General features: G+C 37.2%; 2 protein-coding genes across 7 annotated transcripts in view; one reads left to right on the top strand and one right to left on the bottom strand.

Annotated features, from left to right (window-relative positions):
- The window catches only part of CCNT2 (cyclin T2), a 48,462-nt gene extending 36,799 nt beyond the window's left edge, over positions 1–11,663 (top strand). For 4 of the 6 annotated variants that reach the window (XM_081243015.1, XM_081243014.1, XM_081243018.1 and 1 more), the window contains 3 exons: positions 74–237; positions 4,884–4,954; positions 5,458–11,663. In XM_081243015.1, coding sequence (XP_081099141.1) covers positions 74–237; positions 4,884–4,954; positions 5,458–6,885 — 1,663 coding nt within the window. In that variant the 3' untranslated portion in view covers positions 6,886–11,663. The remainder of the gene's footprint in view (positions 1–73; positions 238–4,883; positions 4,955–5,457) is intronic. The other 2 variants (XM_081243017.1, XM_081243016.1) reach the window with 1 other exon arrangement.
- A 3,958-nt stretch (positions 11,664–15,621) lies between these two features.
- The window catches only part of MAP3K19 (mitogen-activated protein kinase kinase kinase 19), a gene marked incomplete at its 3' end in the record, with an annotated part of 41,861 nt that continues 41,641 nt past the window's right edge, over positions 15,622–15,841 (bottom strand). Inside the window, 1 exon segment of the mRNA XM_081241751.1 lies at positions 15,622–15,688. Coding sequence (XP_081097877.1) covers positions 15,622–15,688 — 67 coding nt within the window.

The raw sequence follows: 15,841 nt of genomic DNA, 5'->3' as shown, positions 1-15,841 counted from the left end.
TTGGTAAATGTTTTTCTTTGTTTTACATATTTGAATTTCTATGACTCTTCGTTTCAAACCTGCTCCACAACAGCCTGCATCTTACAACCTTCTGTCTTCAGTATAAACCAACAGTGATAGCATGTGTATGCATTCATTTGGCTTGCAAATGGTCCAATTGGGAGATTCCCGTGTCAACTGATGGAAAACATTGGTGGGAATATGTGGATCCTACAGTTACTCTGGAATTACTAGATGGTAAGTAGAGAAAATAAATCTTTTTGTTACATTAAAATTTTTTTCTTTTTATTATGGATTAAAACTTCTATCTACTTTTGTATAGGTTTGAAAAAATACTCAGTCCCCATATACTCATGCTCAATTGAAGTTATCAGTTCTGGCCAATCCAACATCTTCCTTCCCCCATAGTTACTTTGATGCCAATCCCAGATATCATTTCATCTATTAATATTTCATCTATTTTGAAAAGATAAAGACTCTTTAAAAACATAATTCCATTTTAACAATTTGGCAGTAGAATTTAAAAGTATAGTTACATGATCAGGGCTTCCCTGGTGGCATAGTGGTTAAGAACCCACCTGCCAATCCAAGGGACACGGGTTTGAGCCCTGGTCCGGGAAGATCCCACATGCCGTGGAGCAACTAAGCCCGTGTGCCACAACTGCTGAACCTGTGTTCTAGAGCCCATGAGCCACAACTACTGAAGCCCGCATGCCTAGAGCCCGTGCTCCGCAACAAGAGAAGCCACCGCAATGAGAAGCCCGCGCACCGCAACGAAGAGTAGCCCCCGCTTGCCGTAACTAGAGGAAGCCCACGTGCAGCAATGAAGACCCAACACAGCCAAAAATAAACAAATAAAATTTTTTTTTAAAGTATAGTTACATGATCAAATGAACAGGATGAAAATAAGGATTCATTAGCCTAAAGGGGGGGGTGGAAATGAGCATATATTAACCACCACTCAATATCTAAAGCCTTTTCAGGACTTTTCAAAGAAATATGATTTATAATGCTACAGGTTGATAATACAAGAATACCTAATTTAAAGTACACTAATTTAGGGCTTCTCTGGTGGCGCAGTGGTTGAGAATCCGCCTGCCAATGCAGGGGACACGGGTTCAATCCCTGGTCTGGGAAGATCCCACATGCGGCTGAGCAAATAAGCCCATGCGCCACAACTACTGAGCCTGTGTGCCACAACTACTGAGCTTGTGTGCCGCAACTACTGAAGTCCGTGCGCCTAGAGCCCCTGCTCCGCAACAAGAGAAGCCACCGCAATGAGAAGCCCGCTCACCGCAACTAGAGAAAGCCGCCCGTGCGCAGCAACGAAGACCCGATGCAGCCAAAAATAAATAAAATAAATTTTTAAAAATAAATAAAAAATAAAGTAAACTAATTTTGTTGAGTTTAAAATGTATAAACACAAAGTCAGGTATTAACTTACTGTAGAAGATGTGAAGCAGTGAGCTAAAGGTATTTTCATGGTAGTATTCCTTGCTCTGTTCCACTGATGGTAAAGTGTGTCATTGTTGTCTTGCATTAATAAGTATGAATTCACAAGGAAAGATCGGGAGTATTAAGTTCTGTACATTATGGACCTGGAATTTGGAGGTCTCCTGATAGGACGTTTTTCTGGTAGAGAAATAAGCAGGCCAGAGGCAGGGGATTCCTGGGGATTAAGACATTTTAACCAGGCACTCTAGATTTCAGAAAGGAAATAGATAACATTTCTTACCTAATATATACATAAATCTAAACTGGTATGTTAGGTTTTCTGCTTCTTTTTGTGGGCTTTCCCCAATTTCCTTTACAAAATTGAAGCTAATTTGAAAACTGGATTTACATAACTTCTGTTATATAAAGTGAGAGACCCCTATGGCTTTGGAATGTGGTTTTCTGTTAATATCTTAGATGCTTCTTTAAGACAGAAATTTCTTTAAGGGTCTGCTCCCTTTTCTGTGAAGGGCCAGGTGGTAACTATTTTAGGGTTTGTGGGCTATATTATCTATGCACCTAGACAGCTCTTGCCACCGTAGCTGGAAAGCAGCCATAGGCAACCTGTAAAATGAGTGGCTGTGTTCCAGTAAAACTTTATTTACAGAAACAGGATGCAGGTCATATTTGGCCCACTGGTGATAGTTTGCCTACCCTTGTGGTAAAATATGCTCTTTGTTAGGTCTCTTGATTTTGTTTTGGTTTTTTTTCCTCCCTGAAAAATTTCTTCCGGATTATATACCTCATGCTGTATTACTGCCGCATGATTATCCTCTTTTCCTTACATTGCCAGAGGTTTTTTTAAAGGTTATTGAGAGTGGTAGGAAATCTTCAGTGAGTTGAAATAACATCTTCTAAAAACTAGTGGGGGGCGGGGTGCTTCCCTGGAGGTCCAGTGGTTAGGGCTTCATGCTTCCATTGCAGGGGATGCGGGTTCGATCCCTGGTCGGGGAAGTTCTGCGTGCTGCGAGGTGTGGGCAAAAAAAAAATTGTAAAGCAACTATACTCCAGTAAAAAAATTTTTTTAATAATAATAAAAAATAGGGCTTGCCTGGTGGCGCAGTGCTTTGCGAGTCCGCCTGCCAATGCAGAGGACACGGGTTCATGCCCCGGTCTGGGAGGATCCCACATGCCGTGGAACGGCTGGGCCCGTGAGCCATGGCCACTGGGCCTGCGCGTCCGGAGCCTGTGCTCCGCAGCGGGAGAGGCCACGGCAGTGAGAGGCCCACGTACCGCAAAAAAAATAATAATTAAATAATTAATTAATTAATTAATTAATTAATTAAAAACTAGTGGGGGCTTTTTTTTCCATCTGTGACTTGAAATTAGGTTACCTATGCCACCGTTCTATTTTAGCGGTCAATAGGATAAGATAAAATAGGCATAAACTTAATAAAAATAGTTTGTATATATGGTGCTAAAATAAAGCTCACAAAAAAACAAGTAATCTCCCTTTTATCCTGCTCTTAAATTGTATCAATAGGTAAAGTCTTTTTTTGACACAACAGGAAGCACCTAAATATCCCTTTGCTTCTATTCTGAAAAGGCTCAAGTACATTATTCATTTGGAGAGCCACTGAATAGGAATCTTGGACACTTAACACATTGAAAATTTCAACGTATTATGTGGCAGCCTTTTCTCACATTTTTATGGGATCACATTGTGATCCCGTAAAAATAAAGTAACAAAGTATAAGATATTAAGAGTATCTGAATTTTATCAAGATGTCTGAAGTATCAGTGTTTACCAAAATAATTCATTTAATGACTGTCCCCAAGACAACGTTGGGTTGTATTTGGCCTACCTGTAACAGGGTTTGGTGTGGGGGGGGGGCTTGGTTGTTTTGTTTTTTTAATGATTAATAACAAACCTTCATGTGTTTTTTATAACTTGAATTTTTTCTGAAATTGAGTCAAAACAATTTATTGTTAATTTGGGGCCCAAAGGCATGTGTCTGCTAGATTTATTGCTGTGTCCAAGTAGAAAAGTGGTCTTTTTTTTTTCAGATGGAAAAATGGTAGTACAGACATTAGATTGTTTTCATCCAGACTGAATCGAAAAGCTTCTGAGACTTTAGCAGGAATTAGTTGTCACAGCTTGTGAGCATGTAATGGTGCCAAGTTTTTGCATGAATCTAGTCTCTGTTAAATTAGCATTGATATTATTACATGACATTGTAATTCATTTGACTAATATTATTATTTGTCTTGAGAGTGGCCAATAACTTTATTAATGACACTATTTTGGAGTCAAAAACTATAATTCATCATAACCACACCACTTTGGAAAAGTGGGTCATCTCATTGTAATCCTAAATTTTAGGGAAAAAATTGTAAAAATATGACCAGGGTGATTTACTGATAATGTTACTAGTGTTGATTGCTAGGAAGTTATGGGTATAGGTAAAGGAATTTTTTTCATTTAACTTTGAAATGATTTTAAATCTAAAGAAATTGTGAAATAGTACAGATTCTGTACTATTATACCCTGCACCCAGTTTCTCTAATGTTAACATCTTCTATAATAATAACATGATTATCAGAACGAAGAAGTTAACATTGGTGTAATACTATTAACTACAGATTTTACTCAAATTTCCCCAGTTTTTCTATTCTAGAATCCCATGTTCCATTTAGTTGGCATGCCCCTTTAATCTCTTCCAATCTGTGATAGTTTTTCAATCTTTCCTTTTCTTTCATGTCCTTGACACTTTGAAGAAGAATGGTCAGTTACTTTATAAAATGTTCCTCAATTGGAGTTTGTCTGATGTTTTCCCATTATTAGTGTGAAGTTATACGTTTTTGGCAAGAATACCACAGAAGTGGGTTGTATCCTACTGTGCATTTTATCATGGGGTGTCATGTTGATATGTTGTATTGCTGGTAATGATAATCATGATCACTTGGTTAAGGTCATAAAGTTACTGATTTTCTCTTTATAATTAATATCTTGACGGTATGTTGGGATTACACAAATATTCTCTTTTTCCTTAAACTTTTGCCCACTGATTTTAAAGAATCTACTGATGGATCTTGCCCGTCACAATTATTACTATGATGTTTGCCTAATAGAGATTTTCTATTTGGAAGGAATTTTTTAAATGTGACTAAATTTTCCAGAGATTCTAAGTAAGCATGTAAAATCAGGGGGGTGTGGGAGGAGTGTTTTGTTTTGTTTTGTTTTGTTTAATTAAAACAAATTTTTTTAAGATTCATCTTTGAAAATACCAGTTCAAAGCTGTGTCTACTTCTGTATGTGCTGATGGTTGAATTAGGAGGGTGATAGTGAAGTAGATGAACTCTTGAGCTTTCTTTCTAATATTGCCCACTTGAGAGAATTCTAAATCTAAAGGCACCTTCTAAGTTTTAAATTTGAATTTTATCTTTAGAGCTAACACATGAGTTTCTACAAATATTGGAGAAAACGCCTAGTAGGTTGAAGAGGATTCGAAACTGGAGGGTAAGAGAATGGGCGGGTTTTTAGAACATCAATTTGTTAACTACATAGCTAATCAGTTTGATTTTTTGTGGTTAAATATTCTTATTTCCAGTATTCATAAGTAGTTACAGTGTTTCGTAAGCTACATACACTCATAATTTATTCAACTACGGTGTCCAGTAGACTTTGCTATAAATACTTTATAAATTCCTTATTTAATTCTCTTAGTGATTACCATGGAAATAGTCTCCTCACTTTACAAACAGGAAAATTAAAGCTTAGACGAGTTAAATTCCTTTCTCAAATGCTGGGCTAGGATTTAGTCTGCATCTAATTTAAAACCAGTACTTTCAACTATTTATATCCTTTTTATGCCTCTAAATAAGATATTTATTTACTGGCAACATAAAGTGAAACCCCAGGTGATTTTATTTCCATGTATTTAATATAGAATCTTTATAAGCAAAGAAATTTGTATTAAATTCCTTTGCTGTCATTGCTTCTTCTGTGTTTTATTTAAATAGGCTAATCAGGCGGCTAAGAAACCAAAAGTAGATGGACAAGTATCAGAAACACCACTTCTTGGTTCATCTTTGGTCCAGAATTCCATTTTAGTAGATAGTGTTACTGGTGTGCCTACCAACCCAAGTTTTCAGAAACCATCTACATCAACATTCCCTGCACCAGTACCTCTAAATTCAGGAAATATTTCTGTTCAAGACAGCCATGCATCTGATAATTTGTCAGTGCTAGCAACAGGAATGCCAAGTACCTCATATGGTTTGTCATCACACCAAGAATGGCCTCAACATCAAGAGTCGGCAAGGACAGAACAGATATATTCACAGAAACAGGAGACATCTTTGTCTGGTAGCCAGTACAGCATCAACTTCCAGCAGGGACCTTCTGTATCACTGCATTCAGGATTACATCACAGACCTGACAAAATTTCTGACCATTCTTCTGTTAAGCAAGATTATCCTCATAAAGCAGGAAGCAGTAAACACCATGGGCCAAGTTCTGCTACTCCTGGAGTAATTCCCCAGAAAATGTCTTTAGATAAATATAGAGAAAAACGTAAGCTAGAAACCCTTGATCTGGATGCAAGGGATCATTATATAGCTGCCCAGGTAGAACAGCAACACAAACATGTCCAGTCCCAGGCAGCCAGCAGCAGTTCTGTAACCTCTCCCATTAAAATGAAAATTCCCATTTCAAATGCTGAAAAACCTGAAAAATATATGGCAGATAAGAAGGAAAAGAGTGGATCGCTGAAATTACGGATTCCAATACCACCCACTGATAAAAGTGTCAGTAAAGAAGAACTGAAAATGAAGATAAAAGTTTCTTCCTCAGAAAGACACAGCTCTTCTGATGAAGGCAGTGGGAAGAGCAAGCATTCCAGCCCACATATTAGCAGGGACCATAAGGAGAAGCACAAGGAGCATCCTTCCAACCGCCACCACCCCAGCGGTCACAAGTATTCCCACTCCTACAGTGGCAGCAGCAGTGGTGGCAGCAAGCACAGTGCTGATGGGATACCACCTGCTGTTCTGAGGAGTCCTGTTGGCCTGAGCAGTGATGGCATTTCCTCTAGTTCCAGCTCTTCAAGGAAGAAGCTGCATATCAATGATGCATCTCACAACCATCACTCCAAAATGAGCAAAAGTTCCAAAAGTTCAGGTAGTTCATCTAGTTCTTCCTCCTCTGTTAAGCAGTATGTATCCTCTCACAACTCTGTTTTTAACCATCCCTTACCCCCTCCTCCCCCTGTCACATACCAGGTGGGCTACGGACATCTCAGCACCCTCGTGAAACTGGACAAGAAGCCAGTGGAGACCAACGGTCCTGATGTCAATCACGAGTACAGTACAAACAGCCAGCATATGGACTACAAAGACACATTCGACATGCTGGACTCGCTGTTAAGTGCCCAAGGAATGAACATGTAATCATTTGTTTAGGTCAATTTTTCCTTTACTTTTTTAATTTAAAAATTGTTAGAATGGAAAACTTTCTTCTGATCTAGCAGTGGTAACACCTGCTGTTACTGCCACTGCTTCAATATTTGTAAGTGCTGCTTTATTCTTCATTCTGAAAAGAAGAGATTATAGTAAACAAGTCTTTATCTCCACATATGATAGTGTTATAAATACTGTAAAAGCATGGAAGGTGCAAAACTCAGTATTTCTACAATTGCAGCTAAGAACATTAGGGTGAATGGCTGGCTGCTTCTAGGAATATAAGATGCCTCAAGCATTCGTTTATTTATAATTTGAATACTGTAGCTATTTTTTGTTGTTGCTTGGCTTTTGAATGAGTGTAAATTGTTTTCTTTTGTGTATTTATACTTGTATGTATGATTTGCATGTTTCAATGATAAAGGGATAAAACAGTATACTGACAACTGTTTACAAGAAAGTGGAGAAAAATGTACATACATTTTTGTATGTTTAGATATTACCATAAATACTCAGGATTGGAGCTGCTTGTAAGTATAACAATATACAGAATAACTTTATTTTATCTTGTCAGAGTCCATCACTAATCTAAAACAAAGGTGGCACTTTTTCATGTTAACCTTAAACTCTAGGCCTTACTGGAAGCCACTGAAGGGGGACACTTCACTACCAGATGGGTATGCAGTGCCACAGATGGTCATTTACACTGTGAGGCACTGATTCTGCCTTCAGAGGTTCTGACCAGATTGGCTGCTGAAATAGCCCCTAATTTTCTGAAGGCTTGAAGAGGAAAAAATAAAGTTTACATACTCTTGATGTGAAGTGCATTTAAGTGTTTGTTGGCTTGTTGCAGTACTATAAACACAGAGCTGTTAATAATGGTTATGTAGATTACTGTGATTTGAAAACTGAATTCACAAAAACTTACATTAGTGAAGAATTAGTAAGTCTTTTTCTTAAATAGAGAACTTTAACACTACGTATTTTAACAGTAAACAGGAATCGCTTTTCCTTTAGCGTTCAGAAGGACACCATGTTCTTAAACATACTCCTCCCCTGAAGCGTGTTTGTGTGTGATGCCATATTTCTTTTTCAGGTAAATGCAGTCTTCCTTATAAAAATGAAATTAAACTTATTGCTCTTTCAGTTCTTTTATATTCTAACAATAAATAAAACAAAAAGATCACTGACTGTGCATTGTACCTGTATTTATAGCTTATGGTTGTTAACAGGAAGCTCACTGAGAAAAAAAAAAGGTAAGCCTCCAGGTAAACAGCTAGTGGAGGTTTTACATTTGTTTGCACATCTCAGTATATTCCTGTTGAAGTCAAGTTTGCACAGTCTTCTGACTTCGGAACAAATGATAGACTTTAACTTGTTTAAAATTTGTCTTAAATGCCGGTAACATGGCTCTGGTTTATCAGCTAATCTTCAATTCTGTGGTAAATCTTTGGGCTGTTGAGTATCTTTGAGATAGACTGAATTCAACTTCTGTTGAATTGAAAACTGTCTTAATTTTTCCTCTATGTATATGAATTATTTTTGTTACAAAGCCACTGATATGTGCACAATTGTAATTTTACTCAAGTATGTTGCAGTTGTAAATATTAGAGAGTTTAATCTCGTGCTCTACTCTTATTTAGCAATTACCTGATTTGCCAGTAGCTTTATAATTTTTTTTTTAAGATAATTGTTCATTATTTTGTCCATGTTATTTGAACTTAGGATACTAGGATCCTCTTTCTAGGGACTTTGCCTAGCTAGCATGTCCTAACTTTGTTCTTGTCTGGCCTAACTTTAGTAATCTTTGTCATTACATGTAACTTTGTTACTCTGTATGACATATTATTGTATCCATAAACATGGTAATTTTGATACAGTTATACTTTTACAGTGGTACATAATCCAAGGACTAGTATAGAATTAAGATGAGTGCAAGATGAGGGAGGGAAGGGTTTTGTTCTTGGTAATTTAGATGTGAAACCTCTAAGGAGCTATCATGTGAAACGACGTAGGGTGGTTGTGCTACTGTATAATTGGGGTGATAATACCAGGAATTTTAATGAGATTTTGTAAAGAATATCCAGAAAAGTAATGAACTTATTTTCAGTATGACATAGAAAACAATGTGAATATTTAAGGTCTGTGACTATACTTCACTAAGAATTTGCAGAATTGTTTTGAGATGTGAGAATAAAGGTAATTTTGTTGAATCTTTATTGGTGCTAATGATGGACAGTTAAAAAGGTAGCTAGTGTATATTGTTATGGGTCAGTACTTATTAGTACTTCCAAAATTGAATTTGAAATGCTATGTATTCACTTTTCACTCTGTAAATGTAATTCTTTACAATGACTTTATTTATTAAAGGGCAGCCAGTTGTAATTTTTACAGGATTGTGTGAGCTATTCAAACTCTTCAACCTCTGAACAGGATATTAGCTTCCGTAAACCACAATGGGGATAAAATATGGAATTTCTTTTAAGTTTCGTTTCCATTAAATGAGAACCCTTATAATTCATATTGCCATGAATTTAACCATCTCATTTGCATAAAGTAGTTCATCAGCCTGGTCCCAATAGGCTCAACCAAAGAAAAAGACTCCAATGAATGGACATTATTACTGAGTCTTCTTGTAAGTAGCCATAAATAAACCAAAATAGTATCAAATTTAGGTATGAAATTCCACATGTGCAAAGTACTGTTAAGGTGATACATTTTTGATGAGATTTTTAAAAATATTTGAACTATTAAAAAGCATTATCTTTAAACATCCTATAAAAGAGTGATTCATTTTTTAGTTGTGTTTTCCCTAGATCAAAGATCATAGATTTGTTACCTTTATGCAGAAGCACATTACATAGAAAGGCTTTACTTCTACCTCTTTCAACTAATTTTTCAATATTGAGCTGTGCCCCCTAAATATTTGCCTTAGCTATTTTAAAATACAATATTTTCAGAACCAAAGCAAAGGAGTGGTTTTTTTCACAGAAACATTCTCAGAGGCTTACTTTACCAAATAAACTGATGGTAGTATCCTTGAGTGGTAAGACCTTGCAAAATGTCCTAGTTCCTTTTTCTTGTTTAACCCTGAGGTTCATTTCTTGTTGCAGGTATTTAAATACTGAAAAGTTGTGTAGTCACCCCAAGGTTTATCTTTGAAAACAGTTACAAGTGCATCTTGATCTTCCTCTGTGTATGCAGATTCATTCTTGTTAGAGTTCTTAAGCGTCAAAAGAAAATTTCTACCGTGATACATGGTTTCATGCAGAATGTCATAAGGGGTGCTTACACTACTTTGTGCGAACAGATTATAATTATGTAGGATACATTACTTTTCTGGCCTATCCTCTTTGAACTAAAGAAATGACTAGTTTCAGATAGTTTAAAGGAAATGACTATTTCAGATAACCAAATTTGAAATGTGTTTGTTAGTTACCAGATGTCTTGCCTTAAAACATTTTAAGCACATTTTCTGGTTATATTTGAGAATTTAAGTTACTGATTTTTATTCCTTAACTAATCTTAGAAATAAACCACTGCTTACATATGCATGACTATTATGTACTCTCAAAGTACCCTTGGTTGATTAGATATTTTAGGTTTTGCATTTACTATGGAAATAAGGATTTTTTAAAACTTAGTAATATCTCTAAAGGGAGACAGTTCTACTGTCAAGATATTTCACCATTTCCGAATTTTATCTAAACAGAAAAGCAGTTGTTTCTCACTTACTACTGTGCTTAAATAGCTAGGTGATTTTTTAAGATGTCTTTGCTAAGAAAAATAAGAGCTTTGGTTATGGAGAATTCTTGATTGAGCAGTCTGTGCTTTCTTGGGATGCAGTAGGATTCATTAACCACATTTACCCAGATGAAGGATTAATAAACCCCATACATGAGGGAAACTTGGTGACACATGCTAATCTCATGTACCAGTTTGTTTATGATAGGCTGATTTAGGGGTTTTTGCATTGGAAAAGTAGCACATTCTGTTCCTACCCTTCTAGGGTCCCAGGTTATGGTACTAATGTGTTAATTTGAGAATTCACAGCTTTATTAATATCTGAAATTTGATTGCTGTAAGCAGACAAATGTAAGCCAAATAATCAGAAGTTTGCTTGTTTTGTAAGAGAAGTTTGCCTCTGAAACATCTGTCATTACAGTAGAGATGATCTTGCCAGTGGATCTGGAATGCCCTGAGGGTTTTCGGTCTGATACTATGCATCCGTTTTTTATTCCACAGTGTTAATTTGGGCACAGCCAGCTTTTGCTTCTATGACTCCTCTGTTTCTGTTAACTTACTAGTATGTATTCTGCCTGAAGTTTCTTAAGGTAGCTAGATAAGCAAGATACATTGAAGGCTGTGTGGCTAGGAGTAATTCTGGTGTGGTAAAAGTGACTTAACCTGTTTGCTGTAATCCATTCATCTCAAAAGTAAATTCTGAGGGCTAATTTCCTTTATCTACAAGTTCTGGGAAGAAGCCTCACTTAAAACCTGTTTAGTGGTTGGTTTAACTTTATTTGCCTATTGTTAAGTAATGAGTACATTCTTTTTTTTTTAAGTTGTGTTTTTCAAGCAGCTTCCTTACTTTGGAAAACTTCACGTGTGCTCATTTGTTGTCAGCAAATTGGGATTTCATTTTGTGAATGTACTCAAAACCCCCAAGGACTATTGAACAGGATGTTTGCTGATAGAAAATCTAAAACAGGAGTTTGTATATATGGTATGAATTCAATTAGGCATTGAATTTCAGCTCAGTATCTATTACAAGGAATAATTAATAAAGTTTGTTTATTGACTACATAAATCCAAGGCTCTAACATGTCTTGTTAATGTGAAACAAATAATTTTCAGTCCCTGGGAGATGTGGGAAATAAGGTCTCAAATATAAAAGTTACTCTTTGAGTGACTTCATGTATCATCAAGGAGTATGACCACTGAGATCAGATTGTCCATACTCCATTCTCAACCCCATCACTTAGTAGCTGATGTCCTTGGGTAAATTACTTTGTGCCTTGATTTCCTAATCTACAAAATGTCAGTAATAGTACCTATTCATTGGGTTGTGAGGTTTAAGGTTTGGGTGATCAGGGAATAAATAGAATAGATGGCATTGAAAAGAATCCTAATAAAAGCGTGTTTTGGGTATTGGGGAGAGTGGTGAAGGCCCAATCCAGGTGCAGTAGACTTGAGTGTGTATTAAACACTGCATGTGTACCGTTTTCAGAATTTAAGTTGTTGATTCTGATTCATACTTCGGGATTTTCTTGTGTACCCTCTTGCATCACCTTCACAAAAAGCAGAGAGTAGTTGTAATTATCTGCAAGGGGAATTATCCCTGAGAAATTTAATCATAAACTGCTTTAATATTGCTGCTCTTTCCAACCCCCTTCCCTCCCTCACCGATTTTCCTACACCTCACACTTGAGAAAGAAAATGGAAGCCTTGCAGTGGCTTTCATAAAATAGAACTAAGATAGACAAGTTACTTCCTCTAACATGAATTTTAAGCCTGAATATAAAATAAATGTTTTGAAATCACATTAAAAGATTTGTCTTCATTTTATGTTGATAACAGCAGTAAGGGCGTCCTTTTTTCATATAATAAATTACATGAGCTTTTATTGAGGAACATCACAAAGTTGGTAATTCCCTTTAACCAAAGTTAGTAATCCATTTACTAATTCACCCTACTCCATTGTTTCATCACTTTCACCCCTGCTGTTTTTAATATAACGGAAAAAATTATGTTTTTGTTTTAGCTCTAGTATATGACCTGCCTGTTCCCTCCCCCCAACACCACCTCCCAAAGCAATATTGGGCTTCACTAAATGAGGGTTTTTAATCATAGTGCCATGAAATTAACCAGCTATTGAGACCTTACAAATGTCCAGGCATATACCCAAGATCAGTTTTCTTTGGTCTTTCAAGTCATAATCCATAGGAGCAAGTGCTTTAGAGACAAATTCAGCCATGATTTTTCACAAGTTTGAGAAGTCATAACAATGAGACAAAGTGCTACAGCTTTTCCTCAGGACTGTTTGCTATTCCAGCTTTTCACAGCACAGTGCCATACACAACAACTCTTCTTGTTAACGTTGTTGCATGAAGATGCAGACTGCCTACAGCCAGTGCTTTCAAGTCGAAAGCTTTTTTTAAATGCAAGTTGCTTTATTATATAGCTGCCTTAAACTGAATACTTGGCAAGTACAGCAAGTATGAGGAATAAAGATGGCCTGGTACGTGATGGAGGCTTTTGATGCTCATTGAGCAGATTGTGTGAGTTTTTATCTTGGAGCTACTCAGTACACTAAAGGCCCAGGACTGCTGTCGTCAAGCAGGAGAGAGTGGGTAAAGCAAGTAAGTGGAATCCTGTACACTCCCCAACCCCATAATCCAGAGCTCGCTCTTTTCCACAACGGCAGCTCTCATTCAGACCCCGAGAAACGTCCAGTGGGCTAAAGTAGGTTAAAGTTAAGGAGATGCTGTAGAGCTGGAACTACTGTCAGGATTTTACTTGGGGAGTTAAATTTACTTTGGTTGAGCTTGAGACCCATTCAGTATGTAATGAAATGCGCTTCTGAATGTGATTGAAAACTGGGGTGGTGTTCATGGTGAGAAGGGAAGATAGTCATAGGAGGGAAGGCAATGTTGCTGCAAAGTGAAAAAGGAAAAGCTTTTGACACCATTCAAGTCATCAGAATCACTGGACTGGTGAATTTGTTTATCAGCCTCTATGGAGTTTTGTTTGCGTAAAACTTAAAACTGTAACTGATTTCATTTATAAACTACAAATCTGGGAGGCAGCAGGGAGAAGGCTCTAAAGCCAGACAAATCTGGGTGGCAATCCCAACTTGACCTTGAGAAAGTTAAGTACCCTGAGCCTTATTGTGCATTAATAGAATGAGACTACTACCGACCCAAGCAACAGGCAGAATTAAATGATAATGCCTTTCTCCATTAAGAGCTCAAGGAATGCTAGCCTTCCCAGCCCACACCTTTCTTCCCTCTCAGTCTCCTTTTAGGACCTCTGCCTCCTAAAGGAAAATACAAAGAGAGCAACCTGGGCAATGATAAACACAGTGAATGACCGAACAACAGAAAGCTCTTAATATCAAGGCTTGCCTATTAAAAACATACAGGTTTTGGAGGTTCTGTGAAATTAGTGTTCAGTATTTTTCTATATCAGAAGAGGGGTAGGTTTGTTAACAGCAACTTCATGTGTCCATTACTGTGATCTGTATACACAGCATAAACATGTCTTAGTCCCTGCCCTTGCCTCATAGGGTTTAATAGGGTTGAATGTAAATAGGTAATTGCTCCGAAATCAGATATAATCATTCAGATTTTAAAGAATGCTGAAATCCCTACTAAGATTAAAAAATTAAACCCTACTTAAAATGGTGTTACGTTGATATACAAGTAAATAAAATAAGGGACATATCCCTTAAATTTTTATCAAATATAAGGGAAGAACTCTGCAAACTGGAGAGAGAGAAGGAAGGTACACCCGCAAAGACCCTTCTAAACATGTTGGCCAAAGTAAAAGCTTTTATCTCAGCTGGAGTGCATTTCACATTTATTTCAAAAACTTATGAAGTAGCAGCTTGATTTTGACAAAGTCTGACAGACAACTGGTGTTGGAATTCACCTAAAGTTAGTTTGTAGTTGTGCCATCTTCAAATGATAGTAGCTAGTAAAAAAAAAATCTGTAGACCTAGCTTAAGACAACAGGTGTCAGTGAAATTTAGTAGATGAATGGAGTCACAGCAACCGAAACCTTACCAAAAATGCTCAGTCCACCAACTTAAGACCTTGTAATAACTCTGACAACTTGTCCCTGTTCATTTTTGCAAGGTTTTCCAATGTTCTGGGAATGAAAGTGAAGAATGACCTTAGCAGGGGTGTCCTTCCTTCAGGTGAAGTGAGCAAAAGTGCCCTGGAAAAGTTTATATGCTCACCCACTCTCCCCTTAACAGATCAGTGAGCTTTTACCCCACCAGCTAGCTGTCTTAGGTTTAGCTGGTTCTCAATGCAGTAATTTTCTAATTCACTCTGTAAATACATGAAGACCTCAAAACATCCACCAATCACAGAGAAGGCAGCCTGAGGTTTATGGAAACACCTTGAAGAGCCCAACTTCTTGTAGGTGGAGACTTCTGAGGAGTTAGGGGACCCTCTGATAATGAAAGGCCAAGGCCCTTAGCTCTTCCTGTTAATTTTGAGGCCCCTATAGTCTGCAGCGTTAAGGTTGCTGCCTAAGTAAACTGAATCTAGCATCTTTCTACTCCTTTTACCTTCTCACCTTCCTCTATTCTCCTTTGTAAGAAATAAGTGTCTTTACCCATCAAGCAAGAAAATACATTTTATCCTTGTTTCTACAATTTAAACTAATGACATTAAAACTGACAGGCCAGAAATAAAAGGAAATATCGTATAAAGCAAGAGAGATTGTAGTTACTGGATAATCAAAATGAAACACCGGAATAGGTTTTCTGTTGTTACTCTTTAAGACAATTTTCTTATATATATGGGTAATTGTGCCTGAAGCTTGAGAAGGCTAACCTGTAACAAACTTTTCAGGTAGTGCCACTGCAGGATCTGGTTAAATTGGGTTAGATTGACTTTCCAGTAGGAAAACAAGGGTCCCTTAGCCATTATTTCCGCAATGAAGCAGTAACGGAGTAATCTATAGTGGAGCTGGGAAGAAAGTCCTGATGTATGTTCAACGACTTCTCTTCAAGAAGGAGTGCTTCAGGAGCTGGACAGCAGAAGGTCGCTCATGCTGGTCCCTAAGAAGAGGAAAAAACACATTAGAGTAAGCAGCACCCAGTATCGTGCCTGCCAACTAGATTCAGTTGATTCAAAATGCCAACTTTAACAATGGAAGTACAGCCTCTGCCAGTCAAAGAGATTTGGATTGAGTCCAGACTCCAGATTTTAAC

Source organism: Mesoplodon bidens (genome assembly GCF_964165515.1).
Source record: "Mesoplodon bidens genome assembly, chromosome: 8".
Lineage (NCBI taxonomy): Eukaryota > Metazoa > Chordata > Mammalia > Artiodactyla > Ziphiidae > Mesoplodon > Mesoplodon bidens.
Note: the sequence above shows the minus strand (reverse complement) of the source record. Positions and strands in the feature narration are given on the sequence as shown.